This window comes from Elephantulus edwardii, unplaced genomic scaffold, assembly GCF_000299155.1.
Source record: "Elephantulus edwardii isolate Elephantulus edwardi_28Jun2011 unplaced genomic scaffold, EleEdw1.0 scaffold00005, whole genome shotgun sequence".
Lineage (NCBI taxonomy): Eukaryota > Metazoa > Chordata > Mammalia > Macroscelidea > Macroscelididae > Elephantulus > Elephantulus edwardii.
Genome location: NW_006399755.1, coordinates 12,092,802 through 12,114,181, shown reverse-complemented (window position 1 = coordinate 12,114,181; position 21,380 = coordinate 12,092,802). Strand labels below are relative to the sequence as shown.

General features: G+C 38.8%; 1 protein-coding gene across 1 annotated transcript in view; it reads left to right on the top strand.

The window, feature by feature from the left end:
• USP24 (ubiquitin specific peptidase 24) overlaps positions 1 to 21,380 on the top strand; it is a 181,128-nt gene that overhangs the window by 104,904 nt on the left and 54,844 nt on the right. Inside the window, exons 27-37 of the mRNA XM_006879725.1 lie at positions 681 to 779; positions 874 to 1,047; positions 4,191 to 4,276; positions 4,421 to 4,514; positions 5,583 to 5,738; positions 8,703 to 8,800; positions 14,060 to 14,155; positions 14,264 to 14,492; positions 15,237 to 15,396; positions 16,957 to 17,112; positions 20,332 to 20,402. Of these exons, the coding sequence (XP_006879787.1) occupies positions 681 to 779; positions 874 to 1,047; positions 4,191 to 4,276; positions 4,421 to 4,514; positions 5,583 to 5,738; positions 8,703 to 8,800; positions 14,060 to 14,155; positions 14,264 to 14,492; positions 15,237 to 15,396; positions 16,957 to 17,112; positions 20,332 to 20,402 (1,419 nt within the window). The remainder of the gene's footprint in view (positions 1 to 680; positions 780 to 873; positions 1,048 to 4,190; positions 4,277 to 4,420; positions 4,515 to 5,582; positions 5,739 to 8,702; positions 8,801 to 14,059; positions 14,156 to 14,263; positions 14,493 to 15,236; positions 15,397 to 16,956; positions 17,113 to 20,331; positions 20,403 to 21,380) is intronic.

The window sequence follows — 21,380 nt, the reverse complement described above, 5'->3', positions numbered from 1 at the left end:
ATAAATATGTATGAAATATAATTTTAGATAAAGACAGACAGGGAAGGCTCTAATATTGGGTCATATTGACAGCAAGTCATGTAGATATCCAAAGGAAGAGCATTCCAGGCAAAGGGAATGTTTTATATAAATGCCATGAGGTCGGAATTGCCTGGACTTACTTGTTCCACGACAAGGTAGCGAGAGCACGGTGAGAAAGGGGAAGTGCAATGGAAGGGTCTCCGAGGCCTGGGGAAGGACTGGAGTGTTTATTCTGTGAATGATGTGGAGAAACTGAAGTAGTAATAACCAAAAGCCGAAACTGTTGCTATCAAGTCAGTTCTGACTCATGGCAGTCCTGTAAGACAGAATAGAACTGACCCGGAAGGTTTCCAGGGCTGTCATCTTTACAGGCGCTGACTGCCACATTGTTCTCCTGTGGAGTAGCTGGTAGAGCAAACCCCCAACCTTTCAGTCATCAGGTGAGCACTTTAACTGCTGTGCCACCAGGGCTGGAGTAGGAATGGGAGTTACAGTTATAGCAGAAGGGATACCTCACAAAGCCAAAGCTTCTTATCTTTGACTTTCTGCTGTGGTTTCTAGCATTTAGAATTGTGTTTGTTGTATATTAGAATCTCATTAACAGCTGCTTAAATGAGTAAGTTAATGTTTTCACAACAGTATTTCGTTTTCTTTTACAGGCTCACAGTAATGAAACCATAGGGAGTGTCCGATGGAAGATAGCCAAGCAGTTGTGCTCTCCTGTGGATAATATACAGATCTTTACAAATGACAGTCTGGTAGGTTTAAGGAAATGGTTTCTAGCACCCTAACCTGCTCTCAATACTTTCCTCTTCCTTTCTCCCTCAATAATTAAGAAACCACTTTTTGCAGCTGACAGTGAATAAAGATCAAAAACTACTCCACCAGCTGGGCTTTTCTGATGAACAAGTCCTTACGGTAAAGACTTCAGGCAGCGGGACCCCATCTGGGAGCTCAGCAGATTCCTCCACCAGCTCCAGCAGCAGCAGCAGTGGGGTTTTTAGTTCATCATATGCCATGGAGCAGGTACTGAGTGATAAATTACAATTTAAAAAAGAGCTTAATAATCGTTTTGCCTTTGGTCCACAAAGATCTGGATAATTTGTCCTTTTCACTCTGACAATTCCTGACTCTTCAGAACTATATCCCTCTCAAGTAGTGGGATTAAATGGTAAGACCTGTCACTCCCCAGTCTTCTGAATCACAGTCTAGTCGGCCTCACCGCTCACTGCCTCTCTTGTACATCTCTTCATTGGTTTCCCTTCTCAACTCTGTGGTTCTCGTTAGCATGCAAATATGTTGGATTATTTCGTCCATCTTAGAAATACCTCCTTTTTCACTTGAGTTCCACCTTCAGTTACTGTCCTTCTTTTCCTTCCCAAATCCACAAAGCCTCTTAAATGAGTCAGCATCTCCACTCTCTCTTGCCCTTCACTTTCGACCTATGTTGGTTGTCCTCTTTCCTAGATAATCTGTCATGTCACCTCCCCACCCTGCTCTTATTAACGTTTTGACAGTCTCTGACTATTGAGGTGGGTGGTCACTCACTGCTCCTGACATGCTTTCTTCACTTGGTCTTCAGGACATGCTTTATATTCCTTTTGTCTGGCTGCCCTTTTTTGACTGAATTTTGTAGCTCTTCCTCACTTCCCAGATCTCCAAACAAAGGACTTCCCAAACTTCATCCTTGGCTAGTCTTTTAGTAATCACATTGAGTCACAAAACTATACATAATACACACATTCATAATGTCTCAGTTTTATCTTTAGTCTGAACTCTAGGTTCATAAATCTTGTCTGCCTATCTAGTATCTCCTAAATGTCTAATTGTCATCTCCGTTATATCTGAAACGGAATTCTCTACATCACTCTTCCCACTGTCCTGTCCTTATCCCTAACTTCTGTATCCTATAGTCTTGCCCTGCTTCAGTTAATGGAATCCTCATTCTTTATGACATTCATGCCAAAATATTTGAGTCTTTTCTGTCTCTCCCATTCATTTCCATCTGCAAGTCTTTGACTCTACCTTTGAAATACAACCAGAATTGAGCTACTCTTCTCTATTGCCCAAATTTTCTTCCTGGTCTAGACAGCTATCTCCTCAGCAGTGTTTCAGTAATGCCCCAACCATTCTCACAGCTGTCACCCTTGGACCAGTGTAGTTGCTTCCACATGGCAGGCAGCAGCTTATGATCCTATTAAACATAGTCTTCTCATGCCATTCCTCAGCTCTAGTCTCCAGTCTCACTCAAAAGAGGGCCACAGGTGTTTGGTTTGGTTTTTAATAAAATTTTTATTTTATACTGGTTTACTTACAAAGTTTGTATACATTATTTTTCACACTGGATCTTTCCCATTCCCTTTACCCACCCCTCCCTCCACTCACCCAATTGTATGACCCTATGATTACTTCCCTGCCTGTCCTCACCCCTCTTCTGCTACCCTACCCCCCTGGGCTCCTACCCCACCCCCTTTGGATCCTCATAGATGTTTTACTAGTTATCTTTCTATTTTTATAATAATGGGGTTTTTGTTAAATAAAATTTTTATTTTATACTGGTTTACATACAAAGTTCATATTCATTGTTTGTCACACTAGTTTTTTCCCAATTTTTAATGGGACCCAGGAGACCTCTAAGCTTGTCTGCTCCCGCCCTCCTCACACAATTGCAGCCACACTGGCATCGTGGTGGTTGGCAAGCATAGTAGTGCCTGTGCACTTACTCTTCCCTTTGACTAGAATACTCTTTCCCAGTAATCAGATGGCTCACTCTTTCTACTTATTTATTACCTTCTTAGGTGAGATTGCCGTTAGCAACCTTGTCAGCGTTTTCAGCCTGTAATCCTATGAGGATGGTGAGGGTGGGACAGTGTTGTTTTGTTCTGTTGCACTTAAGGTCACTGTGAGTCAGAGTCAACCCAATGGCACTTAACGACAGCAGCATTCCTGTCCTTCTCATGTCCTTCCTTACTTTATTTCCTTTTCTTTACCATAATTTCTGTTTTACTTTGTTGCATTGTCTGTGTCTCTCAGTAAAATCTAAGGTATAGGAAAGCACAATTTGTCTTGTTTAGCTCACTGTTATACCCTCAGCACCTAAAAAAATTACCTAAAATGTAGCAGTATTTCCTGAGTGAACTCATGAATTCATCAGTTTATTTTTTTGCACTTTTCTGTGTTAAGAGCTGAACTCGGTACAAGAGGTAGAAAGGTGAATAAGACTGCCCTGACAGTCCTAGAAATGTAAAATAACACTAAACGTAGTGAAGAAGAGATACTGAAAACACAGAGACTTCTTTGTTCTCCTTCTCCTATGGTTGTTCATATATATATGCATATGAATATATCATTTATATGTAATTGTAAATTTTAAATGTAAGATCTTTGTGTAACTTCAGTGCATAATCTTGCTGTGGATACCAAAGAACTTTCTTCACACTTCATCTTAGAGGTTTTGTTGTTGCTGATTTTTAATATTTAAATATAGCAAGAATTTAAGAAGATAATCAGTGGTGGTATGCCACTGTAACAAAAATTATGTAGTTTAATATTTTTAAATCATCTCTTATTTATCCTGAATTTATTAAAAAGAACTTTTTCTATATAAATGCATTCCGTAGTGGTATCTGGTGTTTCTTATTCTTTATAGCCAGAAAACTAGTACTGTTACCACATCTCAGTCTCTTCTAGTCAGTTAAGGAATTTTGTCTTTCTTCATCTTGAGATAAAACACCAGGATAACTTCTTTTTGTCAATTTAAATTACACATATGCCTATATGTTGTTTGTGAATGTATATACGTATTCGTATATTACTTTAATATTGTTTTCAAATCACTCATTACCTTGTTCACTCCAGACAAGCAGTGATCAGCTTTCATTGATGCTTTTGCTCGGTTCTGTTCCATATGGCCTTTGTTTCACTTGCTCTCTGCTGCCTTTCCTGTGGCCCCTCCACTCCTTCACCAGCAGGTGGAGGAAGACCAGCAGGTGAACACACTAAGGGGTAGCAAGTCCCTCTTCTAAAGTTCCCATCTGTTCGTCTTTGGTACAAAGCTCCCCTCAAGCTTTGAAAGCCAAGGTTTCAGAACAAGTGATTATGTTTGCAAATGTTTTAGGTAAGGGTAAGATTCATTTGTAAAGATGTATTTAATTTGCTTTTTTTCTTAGGAGAAATCTCTTCCTGGTGTTGTCATGGCACTTGTGTGCAATGTATTCGACATGCTTTACCAGCTTGCCAATCTAGAGGAGCCAAGGTAAATACGACTATCTGTAGACCTTAAAAGAGGAATCGAGCAACTTTTCTCTTAAATGTAATTTAATTAATATGCCTTACTAAAGCATTGTGGTAATGAAACTCAGACTAACATGGAAAAAAAAATTATATTTGAAAATTTCAGAATAACTCTCCGAGTTCGAAAGCTTCTGCTTTTGATACCCACTGATCCAGCCATCCAGGAAGCCCTTGATCAGCTTGATTCTTTAGGAAGAAAGGTACGGTATACGTTGTGGACCATTAAGTCACTGGCATGGAAACTTTATATCATGAGTCTGCGAAAATACAACCTGAAGTCACATTCAAACCATTTTAATACCATCTTTCTCATAATTTTTTCCCATCTTTCGAAAAATCCCCTTCCTTACCTTAAATGAACATCAGAACTTCATGTTGCCTTGAAACCTTTACAGTCATCAATTTGCACTTCTTCCTCATGTTTATTAGGAAAGCAAAACCCAGAGAGAGAAAATGACTTGCTATGATCAGACTCTGGTGATGCACTTGAGAAACTTTTCTTCTCTCTGAATTGTTGAAGTGATTATTTGATCTGTTCAGGGTTCCTTGCCTACTGCAGTAGCTTTTACTTTGTTCACAGTTGATATTACAAGTTCTTGTTTAAGTTTTAGAGTGATGATCTTCAGTGTTCCAGAGCATATATTGTTTGCAAGTGAAGTACCCATGCCTGTACTGCACAATAGTATGTTTAAAAAAACAACACATAAAGGGGTCAGAAAGAATATAGCATGTGCACATTATTTGCATTGAAATACTGTATATTTTCAAATTGTTTTATCTCAAATGGAGTTTAATTATGTTTTCAGAATAAATTAAAATTAATGGTATTGCTGAGTATTTTCTAAGGTACGGGTCAGTTTGAGTCAACTAATGGCTTTATCACAAGTATTCTGTTATTTTTGGGATAAAAAACCTAATGTAGCACACACCACTAAAAATTAACTTCAAAAAGTTCTCGGGATTATTGCCTCAGTATTTTAAAAAAATTATTGGTGTTTGAAGTTTAAATTTTAAAACACTGAATCAAATTAAAATGGCTTTGCTATTGTTGCTTAGAATGCATTCTCAACTTTCATGTGGTATTGTAATAAGCACTTCTTATTTGTCTGGTAAAGTTTGCTGTTTGTTCATTATTACAGTGACATGGTTTCTGCTTTATTTTTTTAAAAAATATAAGGGATAAAAATATTGGTATATGTACTGGGATTTCTTTCTCTTTAGTGTGTGCTTTTAAAACGTTTTCTTTTTTGTTGTTCTTTCAAACATAGAAGACATTACTCTCTGAATCAAGTTCTCAGTCATCAAAATCTCCTTCGCTCTCTTCAAAGCAGCAGCATCAACCTAGTGCCAGTTCAATTTTAGAAAGTCTGTTTCGATCTTTTGCTCCAGGAATGTCCACCTTCAGAGTGCTCTACAACTTAGAAGTAAGAGGCATGATTTTATTTTCATTTGGTTTGATAAATCTGTTTTGATTTGTAGATTCTTGCTTCCAGAAAGAAGTAAATAGATTTCTTTTACTATAGGATGATTTGTTAGGAATTCATTTTTTTTAAAAAATAGAATTCAAATTTAAACTTTTTGTGTTTTGCCTTTGGACTTCTCTGTTTCTTTTTGTTTATACTTAATCTGCATTATTAAACTTACAAAATAACATATAAGTAAATAATTGCTGCTGATAACTTTCAAGTTGCTTTCAGTGCAGGACAATTTCATGTGCATTGTACTCCATGTGGAGTACAACGGCTGATTTTTCAGAAGTTAAATACATCTTAATTTTTTGTTTTTAAAGATGCTATAATTTGTTGATGTTGTTAGTTGCTATCTGATTGGCACCAACCTATAGTCACTTTATATCACAGTGAAAGGTTGCCTGGTTCTGTGCCATCTCTGAGCTTTTTATCTATAAGGCTTTCGTGGACTGATTTTTAGAAGTAGATCACCAGGCCTTTATTCCTAGTCTGTCTTGGTCAAGAGGCTCCACTAATCTTTGCCTGCCATAGGTTGCCCTTCTGATATTTGAAATACTGGTAGTATAAATTCCAGCATCATTACAACTCTCAAGCCATCACGTACAAACAGATAGATGAATGGTGGCTGCTATGTTCATGAAGCTTTGTGAAGAATTTGTCAGTGAGCATACTAACAGTATTATCTCAGGGGAATCCCAGTAATCCTCTGAGATAGTACATATGATCCCATTACTAATAGGTAACAGAGGCAAAAGAAGAAATTGCATGTCTCACTAGTAGGTGGTAAAACTCAGGTACAAACTAAGTTTGTGGTCTTGAACTGTGGTGTGATTGGTTATGTGAAATAATTCTTACCAGAATACGAACATAAGCTTTCCTCCAGGGAGGCATTACAGTGCCTTAGAAAGGACATGAGCAAGAGTGCCAAATGTATATGGATTTGAGTTAAAGCTTCATGACCTTAAGGTCACCTAACTTCTTAAGTCATAATAAGATTAAGAGGTGATGAATGGTAAACCGCTCAGCTTATGCTTAGTGTGTGGTAAGCCAGACCAGCTGTCTTCCAGAATATAACTGCTTCATAGGGTTTCCAAGGCTGTACATCTTTACAGAAGCAGACTGCCACATTTTTCTCTTTAGAAGCAGCTGATGGGTTTGAAGTACTGGCCTTTGGTGTTTAACTACCAGAGCTGCTGATAAAGGCTACTTTCCTGTCTTCCGCATGAGGCCAGTGGACTTTGTCTCTAACTTAGTTCTGAATTCCATTCTGACTACACTATCCATCATAAGTCAATTCTCATTTAAATTGAATATCCTTCCCCATTATAATTGTCTTTTATTATCAATATCTTTATAAAATCCAGTCTGAATATCTAAGAATGATTACACCAGCAAATAGCCTGCTTTAACACTGTATATACAATGTTTTATTGAAAGTAAGATGTAACAAAAAAATGTGATCACAACTGCAGTTTGTCATAATGCAAGTTTGTTGTAAGTCAGGCAACTGCTGTGTAAGTGATGTTGTTGTTGTTGTTAGGTGCCATCAAGTCAAGTACAACTCGTAGTGATCCTGTGAACAAAAGATTTGAACCCACTTCTCTCCTGTGCCATCTTCACACTTCCTGATCCAGCAGAGCCTATTGTGGCAATCACCAAATCAATCTGCCTGGTTGAGGGTCTTTTCTCCTTCGCCAACCCTCCACTCTTCCAAGCATCATGTTCCTCTCCAAGAAGTAGGCCCTCCTAGCAACATGCCTCAAGTATGTGAGGTTAAGCCTCATTATCTTTGCCTCCAAAAGCACTCTGTCTGCACTCCCTCCAGTGCATACTTGTTTCTTCTTTTGGCCATCCATAGGATGTTCAGTGCACTTCTCCAACACCCAAACTCAAAGGCATCAATTCTTCTGTCATCGTTATTCATTGTCTAGCTCTCAGATGTCTAGCAAATGAAAACCCCGTGAACAGTAGAGGAATGCAGGTAGTATACGTGATAGATGATATTATCACCATTATTAATGGGAGTCCTGGTGACACAGTTGGTAAGTGCTTCGCTGTTACTAGAAGATCAGCAGTGTGAACCTACCAGCTGTTCCTCGAGAGAAAGATGTAGTAGTATCCTTCCATGAAGATTATTGTTGTGACAGAGCAGAGTTTAGGGCTATTGTACATAGGGTCGCTATGAGTCGCAAGCGACTCGATGGCACATAACAACAACAACCATTGAGTTGGACCAACTCATAGGTGGACCCTCCAGTGAGTTTTCAGAAATAGTAAAAAGCATGGCAGTTGATTGCTCATCTTTCTCCAGCAGAGCAGCTGGTGGATTTGAACCGTGGGTCTTTGGATTGATAGTGAAATTCTTTACCACTAGGCCAAGACTTTGGAAATGTTCAAGCAGTTGGAGTTATTATTTAGGCACTCATTTAGCACTTCTGTTAGGCTATATTATAAACTTCTGGTTTATGTACTTTAAAAAAAAGTATCTAGTATATTACCATCAAATGATACATTGTTATCTAAACCTGAGAGCCTTAGATTTTCACGTTTGCTGATTTCATATAAAGAGCACACTAGCTTTCTTTGGAACAGAAAGATATTTCTTACTAATAAGCAGAATTTGGAAACGGATTCTTTTCATTGTGAAACATCAGCCATTTTATACTTCTGGGGGAAATGATAGCATTTCAAGACAGTGTTGTAAAGGGTTGCACTGCCAACCCAGGGGTGAATGGTTTGATCCCACCAGCTGGTCTGTCAGAGAATAATGGGCAGCTTCCTCATGCCTCATGTACAATTTGCAGCCTCTGAAAACCCACTGGAGGTCAGCTATAAGTCACTTCCGACTTGACGGCAATGACTGAATGAAGGATGCCCTCTGACTGCTGAAATGATTAATTGTGCCTCTCTGCATCCTAGGTGCTGAGCTCTAAACTCATGCCAACAGCTGATGATGACATGGCAAGAAGCTGTGCCAAATCCTTCTGTGAGAACTTCCTCAAAGCAGGAGGCTTGAGGTTAGAATTTCAGTGTGTTACGTGAATTACAGAAAGTGAATGTCATTATATTAATTTCTTACACAGAGGTTTGCTTATTGATAAAAGGTATTTTGTGAAAAACTGTGAAAGTTATGATAAAGAATGAATGGTTCAGTCCTTTGAAATATTTTAACTCATTTCACAACTTTTGATTATGTGCAAAACTTGTAGAAACATGCCTCTGTCCTGATAGTGGGGAAAATTCTCAGAAAGAATAAAAGTGAAGCAAACAGTAACTGTTTCTTTTGTTTTCCATGTTAGTTTAGAATAAGGCTAATTTGATGCCCTCAGTAATCCATATGGTGCAAGGAATTCTGCTTAGAGCTAAAGATACAAAAATCAATTACATATTACTCCAGTCCTTGAGATGTTCATGGTTTAACAAAGGGAAGAAATACACACTTTAACCACATTATAAGTATTTTAAAATATGCATTTTTTTTATTTTTTTTTTAGAAGTGCTTGAAGTCCTAAGACTAGGAAGTAACTGATGGGAAGTGGCATTTTAATTGAGAATGGAACAAAAATTGAAAAAATACATAGAAATTTCCTCAGCAGATAAAAAAAGGAAAGGGCATTCTAAGGCTCCAGGGCATAGTGGGAGGTTGAGGAAGTTAGTGAAAGACAAGAATGAGTGGAAGGGATCAATTCCCTGGCCTATCTGGGAACTTTAGTAAGGCTTCATTGAAAGATGTTGTGGATGTTGTTTTTATTAATATTATTATGTGACATTGAGTCACCTGCAACTCATATGGACTCTATGTACAACAGCTCTGAAGCCTGCTCTATCCTGAGTCAATCTCACTGACTCCGACACACCTAACCCCATTGCCCAGCTACCCTGTCAGTCCATCTCATCTGGGGTCATTCTCGTCTTTTTACCCTTCCAAGCATGATGTCCTACTCCAGAACTGGTCCCTCCTGGCTCCGTGCCCAAAACCTGTGAGACAGAGCTTCAGAATTTTTGCCTTCGAGGAGAAACTTGGTTTTACCCTCTCCCACACAGACCTGTTTATTGAACATAGCATGGACTGCCAGGAAAACAATCTTTTCCAGCACCCCAACTCAGAGGCATCAATTCTTCTATATTCCTTGATCTTTTGTCCAGCTCTTTTCATAGCAAGTAATTGCAAAGATCTTGGCGTGGACTGAGGCACACCTTAGTTGGGAACAGGGAAGAAGGATCAGTAGTCGGAAAACACAGACTTGCTGACAGAAATGAGGCTGGAGATAGAATTCTGTACAGTCACTGATTCATTGCCAGTACCCTTTATAAGAAACATAAAAGGTGCCTGTACACATGGATTTTACCTGAAATCAGATCAATTGCATGTGTGTAAAAAATCGTTAGAGAAGCTCAATATCAGCTATGAAAACCAGACCAGGTGCTGATTTTGGAACAGATCATCAACTACTCATGTGCAAGTTCACACTAATAGTAGCTAAAGAAGGTTAAATCACAGGAATCAATATTTTACCTTGATTTTAAAAACCATCTCATGAACAAGCTTAAGGCTTGAACACTAATGAGAGAAGACCAAATGAGCTGGGGAAGGATATCAAGAATATCTTCCAGGAAGAATGTAAAAGGTCATTACAACAACAGAGGAAGAAGAAAAGCTCTAGATGGATGTCAGAAGAGACTGTGAATATTGCACTGCAATGCCAAGAAGCCAAAGCAAAGGGAAGGAATCAAAAAGTTGAGCTGAACAGAAGATTTTGAAGGGCAATATGAAAAGACAAAATATTATAATAATGAAATGTGTAAAGAGCTGGAGTCAGAAAAAGGACCAAACTCACTCAGCGTTTCTTAAGCTTAAGGAACTGAAAAGCAAATTCAAGCCTTCAGTTATAATACTTAAACATGCAATGGATCCAGATAGCATTAAAAGAAGATGGAAGAAGTACACAGAGTCATTGTACCAAAAAGAATTGCTGACACAGAAGAATTTCATGAAACAACATATGACCAAGAGGCAATAGTGATAAAGGAAGAAGTGCAAGCTGCTCTGAAGGAGCTGGCAAAAACCAAGGCCCCAGGAATTGATGGAATACCAATTGTCATGTTTTAACAAACAGATGCAGCCCTGTATCTGTTCACCAGGTTGTGCCAAGACAAATGGTGGACAACTATGTGGCCCACTGACTGGAAGAGATCCATATCTATTTCTATCCAGAAAAGAGGTGACCTGAAAGAGTGTAGAAATTATTGAACAGTATTACACACAAGTAAAATCCTGCTGACGATTATCCAGAAACAACTGAAACAGTACATTGACAGAGAACTACCAGAAACACAAGCAGAGTTTAGAAGAGGCTGTGGCACTAGAGACAGTCACCAGTGTCATATTGATCTTGACTGATAGCAAAAAATACTAGAGGAATGTCTGTCTATTTGTGTTTGGTTTGTTTTTTCACCATGTGAAGGCATTTGATTGTGTGGATCACAACAAATTTTGGGTAACCTTGAAAAAAATGAGGGGAAAAAATGAGAATTCCACAACACTTGATTGTGCATTGAAGAATAGTGAAAAGAAAGAGTTAAGTAAGGGTACCATGTTGAAGTATTTGAGTTTCTGGTTGTTGCCTTGTAAACCATAGGAAAATGAGAGATTTCTAAGCTAGGAATTATGTAGAACAGTTACTTTTCCAGTGTTGGCGAAAAGGAACACAAATGGGAGGGCTTGGAAGCTAGAAATACATTAAAACTATAACAGTGATTTAGAGAAGAGACACAGGTCTTATATTTAGGACAGTGGTAGAATGATATTTATAAGGTAAATAACACCTCTTTATGATTGATTAGACATAGAGTAGAGACATTTATAAAGTGACTTTATACTTCTTATCCTGGGAAAGAGAGAAAATTCTTTCTTTCCAGTCAGTATGAAAATAGACTGATTTGGGAGGATGGAAGAAACAGGAAGGCAAGAGACTGACATGTGATTGTATGTGAGGTCACTTGGAGACATATGTATAGATGATTTGTCTATAGTGCTCAGGAGAAAGATGGAGAGGGTCTTAGAGAATTGGGGGAGTCCTGAATGTTTAGATAAAGCTGGCCTAAGTCAGCTAGAGCCGAGAGCTATATGCAAGGTAGGGAATAGAGTCAGTGAGTAGAAATCTGTTTTACGTGAGGAAAACAAGGTCATGGTGCCTGAAGGGAAGAAGAGCTGAGGGGCATGTTTACGTTCTTTCATTTTAGCTTGGAGAAGACTTGGTTCTTGTTGAAAGCCGACTAGGAGCTGGTAAAGAAGAGTTAAGACGAAGGGAAAAAAGGCATAATTAGCCCTGTCTGAATATTCGCTTGCAGGAAGTATGGCAGAAATGTTACACCTTGGGTCTGCAGTCAGACAGACCCACTTCTCAGAGAAAGATGGCATACTTGGTAAAGTAGAAGGTCGGATGACCAAAACCGAGGCAGACCTTTAACAGTATCGGGCTGGCATAGTGGCTGCAGCAGTGCCTTTAAGTGCAGCAGAGAGGGTGAGTGTGGCACAGATTCAGGCAATGCTTCAGTCTCTTGTATGTATTAGAGCTGTTAACAGCAGTGCCTTTAAGTGCAGCAGAGAGGATGAGGGTGGCACAGGCTCGAGCAGTGATTCATATTAGTGTTAGTCATAGTACCTCTACAGAGCCTGCCAACAACAGAGTCACTCTAAAATGGAACAGGCATACTATGTCCTCTGAGCTGGGAAGTAAAGACCACCTTGAAACTTGATAGAAACTTTTGAAGAATTGAAGAAAATTTCAATTGAGAGATTCCTTTGTGAATGTCTTGAGAGAAATAAAAGTTAAGGACTTTGAGGACACAAGCAGAAATGCAGGCTAAAAGAGTTCACCTACAACATGAAAGTCTTGTTTTACTTTGGTGTAGCATTGCAGAAGTGTTCTTAGTTAAACCTCATTTTCTGTTACTTAGCCAATTACAGAGCTGTGGTAATAAAGACATTTTTACTTTTGGCTAATTTTTGCACAGGAGCCCTGAAGGCACTGTGGTTGAGTATTTGATTACTACCTTTAAGCCCACCAGCCACGCCTCAGTAGGAAGCAGCATTCCGGTTCTGGAAACAATTGTAGCGTTAGAAACCCTTTGGAGATAGTTCTATTCTGCCCTGTAGTCAGCATTGACTCAGTAGCAATGGATTTGGTTTGGAATTTATGTGTAACAGTTAGTTTATTTTCCCAGTTTTGTTCTGAGAATGAAGAATAGAGCAATAAGTAGCTTAGATATTCATGTCTCTTGAAGCTTACACCATGAGAAGAATAAACAGTCAATAAACAACTAAAGGTCTATCAGATGGTGATATAATTGTAGAAAAAATAAGGAAAGGGAGGACGAGGTGGGGTAGTCCATCAGGAGTTGTGCGGTTAAGCCAAAGGCAGTGCATTTCTGAGGGCTCAGGTCCACCAGAAGCTCCTCAAGAAAAAGATGGGCACTCTCCTCCCATGCATTTTACAGCCTCATGACTCCTACTGGAGAGGAAGGAGCTGATTCCAGTTCAGTGGCAATGAGAGAGAAGTTAAGAAAAGCTTCACTGATGAGGTGACATTTTACAAGACTTGAGAGAAACAAGGTCACTAGACAGACATCTGGAGACGCTTGTCAGAAGCAGCTTCCCTGTCTATCGCCAGTGGAGATGTGGACCAGCAGGAGCCTGTGGGGTTGGGTCAAGGTCAGTGAGGTTAGGAAGATCCCAGAGTGTAAGATACGTAGTACATGATAAGTTCCTCTGAAGATTGCCTTGCCTTTTTCTCTCTATTGGTAGTAGGGAAATATTGCAGGATTTTGAGCAAAGAAAGTGCTACAATCTTACTTACTTAAAGGTTAACTCTGGTCAATCTTAATAGATTTGAAAGTAGGGAAAAGTTGAAAGTAGAAACAAGGACACCAGCGATTGGAAAGGTTTTGTAGAAACATAGATTGTAGTAGATGTAGTGAGAAACAAACTTGGTTAAATATACCAAATTTGGATGTATTTTGAGTTGCTTGTTCAGCTACTACCAAGATAATAGTTGTTTCTTGAACGCAAGCAAACCAGTTAGTGAGAAGACATACTATCCAAAGTGCTCTATCTGCTGTTAAGTAGATCATGAAAGTTACGGTGATCATAGAGAATCATTGTGTTGCAGAAATTTTTATTGACAGTACTTGGAACCAATATATTAATTCTGGCAAATATTCTTGTAAAAGAAAGAAGTGTTTAATATTCTGCTTTTCTTTTCTTTTCTTTTCAGTTTGGTTGTAAATGTTATGCAGAGGGATTCCATCCCATCAGAAGTAGACTATGAAACTAGGCAAGGTGTTTATTCCATCTGTCTGCAACTTGCAAGGTATGTGAATAACGCATTCCTTAGTCAATGCTTGATTTTCTTTTTCTCCTCAAGAGAAAATAGTACAGAATAATGTAGAGTAAGTCTACCTTCTTATCTCATTTTGAGGTTTTTGCTTGTTGGACAAACAATGCCCACATTATTAGATGAAGACCTCACCAAAGATGGCATAGAAGCACTTTCTTCTCGCCCATTCCGAAATGTCAGCCGACAGACCAGCAGGCAGATGTCCTTGTGTGGCACTCCAGAAAAGTCATCCTACCGGCAGTTGTCAGTGTCTGACCGATCCTCTATCAGAGTCGAGGAAATCATCCCTGCAGCCCGGGTTGCGATTCAAGTAGGTGATTTGTGTGTTCAAGAGGGTGTAAGTACCTCCTGTTAAGAGGGCATTGCCTTAGATCTGTGGGGTTTGTGCAGATAGAAGAGGGATTAAGACTTGCATATTGTTTTTAAGGAACTTACGACGAGTAAGAAAGTGAGCATTCTATATAAGAGGGATTAACACCTTCACCAGTGACTGTCATGAGTGATTTTATAGTAGGAAATGGCATTTGAGCTAGGCCTCGAAAAATAGACAGATTAAATATAGAGAAAAGGAAGTAGGAGAAGAGAGCTCTAATCTCCCAAAAGGGAGAGCATGAGTACAATTAGACAAAACCTGAGTTTGTATGGAAGATTACAGTTGTCTGAAATGTAGTCTGTGTGAAGAGAGAAAATCATGAAATTAATAGAATACTTTAGGCTTGAGCATATCAGAGATGGTGAAAATGGCACAAGATAGGGCAAGGTTCAGACCTGTTACTCATAAGGTTTCTATGAGTCAATTGCTCAGAAGGCTGCTATCACTGATTTAGTTGCAATTAAGAACTCAGTTATGGAGTTCAGAGTTTCTGTGTTCTGGGTAAGAGAGGGGACATTAAAAGTCTTTGAACAGTGTGGTGTTGTGAAGGAGACTCTCCTTCTGAACGATCTTGAAAAGAAAAGAGTCTTGAAAAATTGAGAGCCGTGAGAAGGTTATAGAAATCATAGGATGTGCTCAAGTGCTGCTTTCTCTCATAACATTCTTTCCAAACTTCTTCAGACGATGGAAGTAAGCGATTTCACTTCTACTGTGGCGTGTTTCATGAGATTGTCATGGGCGGCAGCGGCAGGACGCCTTGACCTTGTTGGAAGTAGCCAGCCAATTAAAGAAAGTAATTCGCTGTTTCCTGCTGGAATTAGAAACAGACTCAGCAGTTCAGGTATTGACCAAATAGAGAAAACATAACTGTGGGCTCTGGTAGCTATCATAATTATCCATACACACAGATAAAGCAAAAAGATATATACAGATATATAAAAAGATATACACAGATATATACAAAAAGGAGAAAGCTCTTTCTCTTGCTTTTGAGCCTGAGTAAAGAGTCATTAAATTCATTATCTATGCATATTGCAGTCTGTCCATTGTACTTTTAAAGGGTGGGAGATGGGGTGGAGATGGGAGTTTGTAAACACAGAAAGTAGGGAAACTAAACCAAGCAGGATCTTTAACTTTTCTTAGTATTAAAAGGTCATAAAGCAAATTGGATCTAATACAGATTTATCTAGAATTCATTCCTGAAAAACAGACTTTTCTTAGTTTGACCAGTTTTCTATTAAGCCTTCATAAATAGTTTTATTCCTCAGATTCTCCTTTGGTTTTCCATTTGATCTATGTGTTTATAAAACTTTAGGTTTTTTAAAAATTGAGTTTTATGTCATGTATACATGCAGAAATGGTAAATTTAAAGGATTTTGTTAGGGTTTTTATATTTAAGTACATATAAATAATCTAGAATTTAAAAAAAAGAGTATTTCTAGTGGTCTAGGAAAATCAAAGACTCCACAGCCTTCAATATGGGTCACATCTCAACATCAGGAAAACCAAAATCCTCACCTTACCATAACAGACAACGAAATGATAAAGGAAATATTGAAGTTGTTGACCATTTCATTTCACCTGCATCCACAATCACAGGCTCACTAGCAAAAGTTAAGAAATCTAAAGATAAGTTACATTGGGTAAATCTACTGTCAAAGACCTCTTTAAAGTGCTTAAGAGCAATAGTGTTAATTTAAAGACTCCAAGTGTATCTCAAGCAGATCATAGTATTTTCAGTTGCTTCCTATTCTGTCTGAAATTTGGACAGTGAATAAAGATGCCAGAAGAAGAACCGATACCTTTGAATTGTGGTGCTAGAGAATAGTATTGAATATCTCATGGACTGCCAAAAGAACATAAAAATCAGTCTTGGAGAAAGTACAACCAGAGGCAAGGATGATGACATTTCATTTCACATTTGGACATGTTGTCAGGAGGACTTGTTGGGGAAAATAGAGGGTCAGTGAAAGAGAAGAAGACCTTTGACAAAATGGATTGATACAGTGACTGCAACAGTGATCTTGAGTATAAAGGAGTGAGAGTGGTTCAGAAAAGAGCGAGATTTAGATCAGTTATTAATACGGTCGCTGTGATTCATAGTCCATTCTGTGGAACCTCACAACAACAGGAGGACTCAAAATTATATAAACTCCCAAGAGTGTAATACTCTTACTTCTGTTACTTTAAACGCCCTCTACTTTGTGCCTCAAAATGTATTTTAAGTAAAGAGAAGTTGTGATGTTTTAAGTTAGAGTAATCAGATCTTTTTTTTTTCTCAGACTAAAGTGCTTTTTTGACCTAGTTAATGTCTCATAAGCTTCTGGAACACACTGAAAGGATATTAGAGCTATTGCATACTTTCTGAAGGATTCTTACATTTGTGCTTGTTTATTTTCAGGAAGCAATTGCAGCTCTGGGAGTGAAGGAGAACCAGTAGCTCTGCATGCAGGAATCTGCGTTCGACAACAGTCTGTATCCACCAAAGACTCACTGATTGCAGGAGAGGCCTTGTCTCTTTTGGTTACGTGCCTACAGCTTCGCAGCCAACAGCTGGGTAGGCTTGAGGTTTACTTACGATTAATTACTTCTAATTTAGGAAAGGGCTAGTTTTCTGCTAGAATTATTTCTATTCATAGATAAGGTTGTACATAGAAATAAAAAGTAAAATTGGGCAGAATTGGCATGTAAACTAAGTAACTGCTGTACTAGAATGGTGTTAAATCTAAACAGATGTTTAGTGAGCACCTTCCGCACAAGGTTCCATAATCAGTGGTAACGGCTACAGTGTGTCTGTCTTCCTAGAGCTTACCATCTATTGAGAACTTTAAACATCCCAAATTTACTGCTTCACAAACTATAGAATAAAGAAAAAAGAAAAAAAATCTGTGCCATCAAATTGATTCTGACACATCGAGAACTCCCATTGGATTTCCAATGTTGTAAATCTCAACAGGAGGAAACAGCCCATCTTCCACAGGGCAGTAGGTAGATTTCACCTATTGACTTTTTTGGTTAGCACCACATTGGTAATTTGCCAAAATTCTGTTATCAGTTCTAAAATGTTATTGGTTACCGTCAAGTCTAGCACAACTCATAGTGATCTATGAACAAAAGGCCTGAAGCCTTTCTATAACTATCAAAGTTCATAGAGTTTCCAGAGGCATGTTGTTTAGGAAGTGGATGTCCCTCCTGCTTCCAAGTATTAATGAATCCATTACTAAAGTTTATGAAATTTTAAATTTGCCCTTTTATCTTGGCTGTTACGTGGTCAGTCTGGGGCTGTTATTAGTGATTATTCTTTCAACGCTAGAGCTCGGTCTCTTGGCCATCCTCTCTTCTCTGTCTGCAGTCACTTTCTTTTTGTGGTGATTTTATTAATCTGACAACCTTAAATTGTGTGTATAAGCTGACAACTCCTAAATTTGAATCGGTATCCACTTAGGTGCCAGATAGATGCTCTACAGCTAATCTGCCCAGAATTGAACTATTGGCCTTACCCCTATCACCCCAGAGATTTCCAGCCTTGTTAATCATAACTTCATTCCTCATATCACCAAGGTTTTTAAAATCTTGGTGTCTGACTACTCTCTCCCACCCCCTCATCTGGCAGGACATCCTGTTTCAGACAGTATCAAGATTCCATTCTGTAGGACCACCTTCATTCTAATTACCCTTCAAATCTCCATCCTTTCTTCCTTGGACTAGCAGTAGTGCCCTAAGTAATATCCCTGCTTCAGCTTTTGCACATCATTCTCCATTACCAGAATGGACTTTATGTATTATGAATGGACTATTATGTATTCAAAACCTCCCAGTGGCTTACCAGTCCATATGGAGTGAAAATTCAGAGTGCTTTCTAAGGCTTGATAACTTCATCACTCCCCTCAGTACTTCTGTGTCTTCACCGTCTCTTGCTCCTCCCTTTGTTCACTGTGTTTCCACTGCTCTGGCCCCATGCTGTTCCCCGGTGCTGTAGACGTGTTCCCGCCTCAGGGCCCTGTACTTGTGTGCTCTTTCCCCATATATCCACATAGCTCTTCCCTCATGTGCTGCAGGTCTTTGCTCACTTGTCACCATCTAATGAGACCAGAGTGATCCTTAGAGGAAAAAATTGTGAAACTTCATCTCACATACTTTAAGCATGTTGTCAGGAGGGGCCAGTCCTTGGAAAAAGATACGTTGATGGGAATGGTGGCTGGTCAGAGAAAGAGATGACCTTACATGGGATGATAACAATGGGATCAGGCATATCAGAGGTGGCAAGGGTGGCACAGGACAGGGAAAGGTCCAGTTCTGTTGCTCTCAGGGTCACTGTGAGTTGTAGTTGACGTGATAGTACCTAACAACAAAAAGATGTTTTTCCTGCCTGCCTTTTAAAAAAACACAACCCCTTGCTTGGTGGTGTAGTCTATGGCAAATTGCCTTGCAAACCCAAAGTTAGTTTGGAAATGGCCAATATACCCCATGTGATTTGTCTCCTGGAAACTCACCTAAGGGTTAACTCTGAGTCAGTTCTGACTTGAAGGCAGTGCGTTTGAGTTTTGAATGAGACCTTCAGGCTACCTTTTAAAAAACACAACCCTCTCTTTGCCCTTTTGTTATTACGTGCCATGTGGTTGGAACTGACTCATAGCTGATCCTCCAGTGGGTTTTCAAAGGCTGTATACCACATGAGAGGGGATTGCCCATCTTTTTCCTATGGGGCAGCTGGTCAATTTGAACTCCTTGCCTTTGGGTTGTGAGTGCAACTCCTTACCAAGTAGGCCACTAGAGGTTCCTTTGCTCTAGTACTACCAGAATCCTTATTTCACTCTGTAACGCTTACTTACTAAGTAATGTGGTGTAATCATTTCTTATGTCCAGTGTCCCATACTAGATTACACACTTCATGAAGACAGAGACTATTGTCTAGTTTTAGTAATTCTACTTTAAAAATGTATACCAACACTTAGGAGCTTCTAACTGTTATTACTAATTCATAAAGCTTGTTGACATAGATAGAATTGGTGGTGATTGTTAAATCTTTAGGATAACATATAATAATTACATATATCAAAATAAATATGTAGAAAATGTTAAAATATTTATAAAGTATTAAAATAGCATCCGAAAGTATGTACTTTGAACAAAAATGCTTTTCGTGGTTTATATATGAGAAGCTTAAGCCATTATAAATGCTTTTGAAAGTATAGCATAGTCTCATTTCTGGCTTTGTAGAATTTTAATTTAGAGATTATTTTCAGATCAGAATGAGAAGAAACTATAACTTCTCAAGGAGCCCAGATGAAAGAGTGGTTAAGTGCTTGTCTCCTTACTGAAAGATGGGCAGATCAAACCCTTCGAGCAGCTTCGCAGGAGCTGCTGATCTGCTGTTCCAGTGACTGCAGCCAAGAATTTCCTCTGGAAATTTCTGCTCTGGCTGCTGGGCTTTGACTCTGCAGTATCTTAACAGCATATTTAATTTCGGATACAGTTTTTAGCTAAGTGAGTACAGTGGTGGTTTAGTGCAATAGCTATTTATTCTGTAAATGTTTGTGGCAAGGTATTGTGCCAGCTTTGGAGATATGAAGGTGACTAGGGCATGGCTTTTGTTCTTGAGCATCTTAGAGTTTCATGGGGTAGATCGACAGATGTGGAAACTGTCATAGAAAATCTAGAATTCACATTCTGTGTAAAAGAAAGGATTATTTACATTTTTTGTTATTTTTAAAATACATTGTCTAACTTAATTCTCCCCTCCTCTTCCTCACCCAATTCCCCTTTCTATTGTTAGCATCTTTTTATAACTTGCCCTGTGTTGCTGATTTTATCATTGATATTCTACTTGGATCCCCAAGTGCTGAGGTAAGAATTTTTTGATGACTTTCTAAAAATCCCTTTAAAGGATCCTGTTGTGATATGGGCTCTCTCAGATAGCAGTGACTCTGTGGGAAGGATTGAAAGGAGGGCATTTCGTTCTCAGAGAGCCCTGCTTCTCTCAGCATGGGCCTCACGGTACTCTGAGTGCACAGTCAGCACTCATACTCTGTGGCTCCTGCATATTTCACCAACAGTTAGAAGACGGCTCTACTATGATTACCTAGGGGCCAGAGGCATACTATCTGGTTTTTATTATAAGGAACTATTTTCTATTTGTATATTGCAAATAAAGTGAGTAGTCAGGGTTCAGATTGATGGCTTACCAGGGCAGCTGGCATTGAGGTTGACATGTTCATGAAAATTAGGAAAACCAACCTTAAGTCCTGAACTTGCATTAGATTTTATGATTCCCAGCTTCTTACATGGCCTTGAAAATGAACTTTTAAAAACTCTTAATAGTTTTTCTTTCTTTGATTAAGACTAGCTTAATAATTACAGAGGGAAAGCTTTTCCCCAAATATGCTTGTTTTTAATTAGCCCAGTTTTATTCAGTGGGAACTTTGCCTTTAACAGTTGAAACTCATAGCTTGATAAGCATCCATCAATAACTTGAATGAATAAGTAAATACTACGGTCTTTGGAGGAGAATCCTTTTTTTTGATTGAAATAATCAAGGATTTAATTTTAATTGGATCTACAATCAATACCAATAGAAGCCATAGTAAAGAAATTAACAGCATATTGCATTGGGAAAATGTTCTGTCAAGGATCTCTTTTTTTTATCTTTCCTTTTTATTTATTTTAATGAAAGTTTACAAAGACTTGGGGTTTCCAGTCATTCATTGTTGCACTTTTCTCCCTGCCCACCCACTCCCCCCCAATTCCCTCTTTTCCTTGAAAAGTAAAAGAAAAACTCTTTCATTGTTATGGAGTCCCTCCCCGCAAGTTCCACTGTGCAGCCTT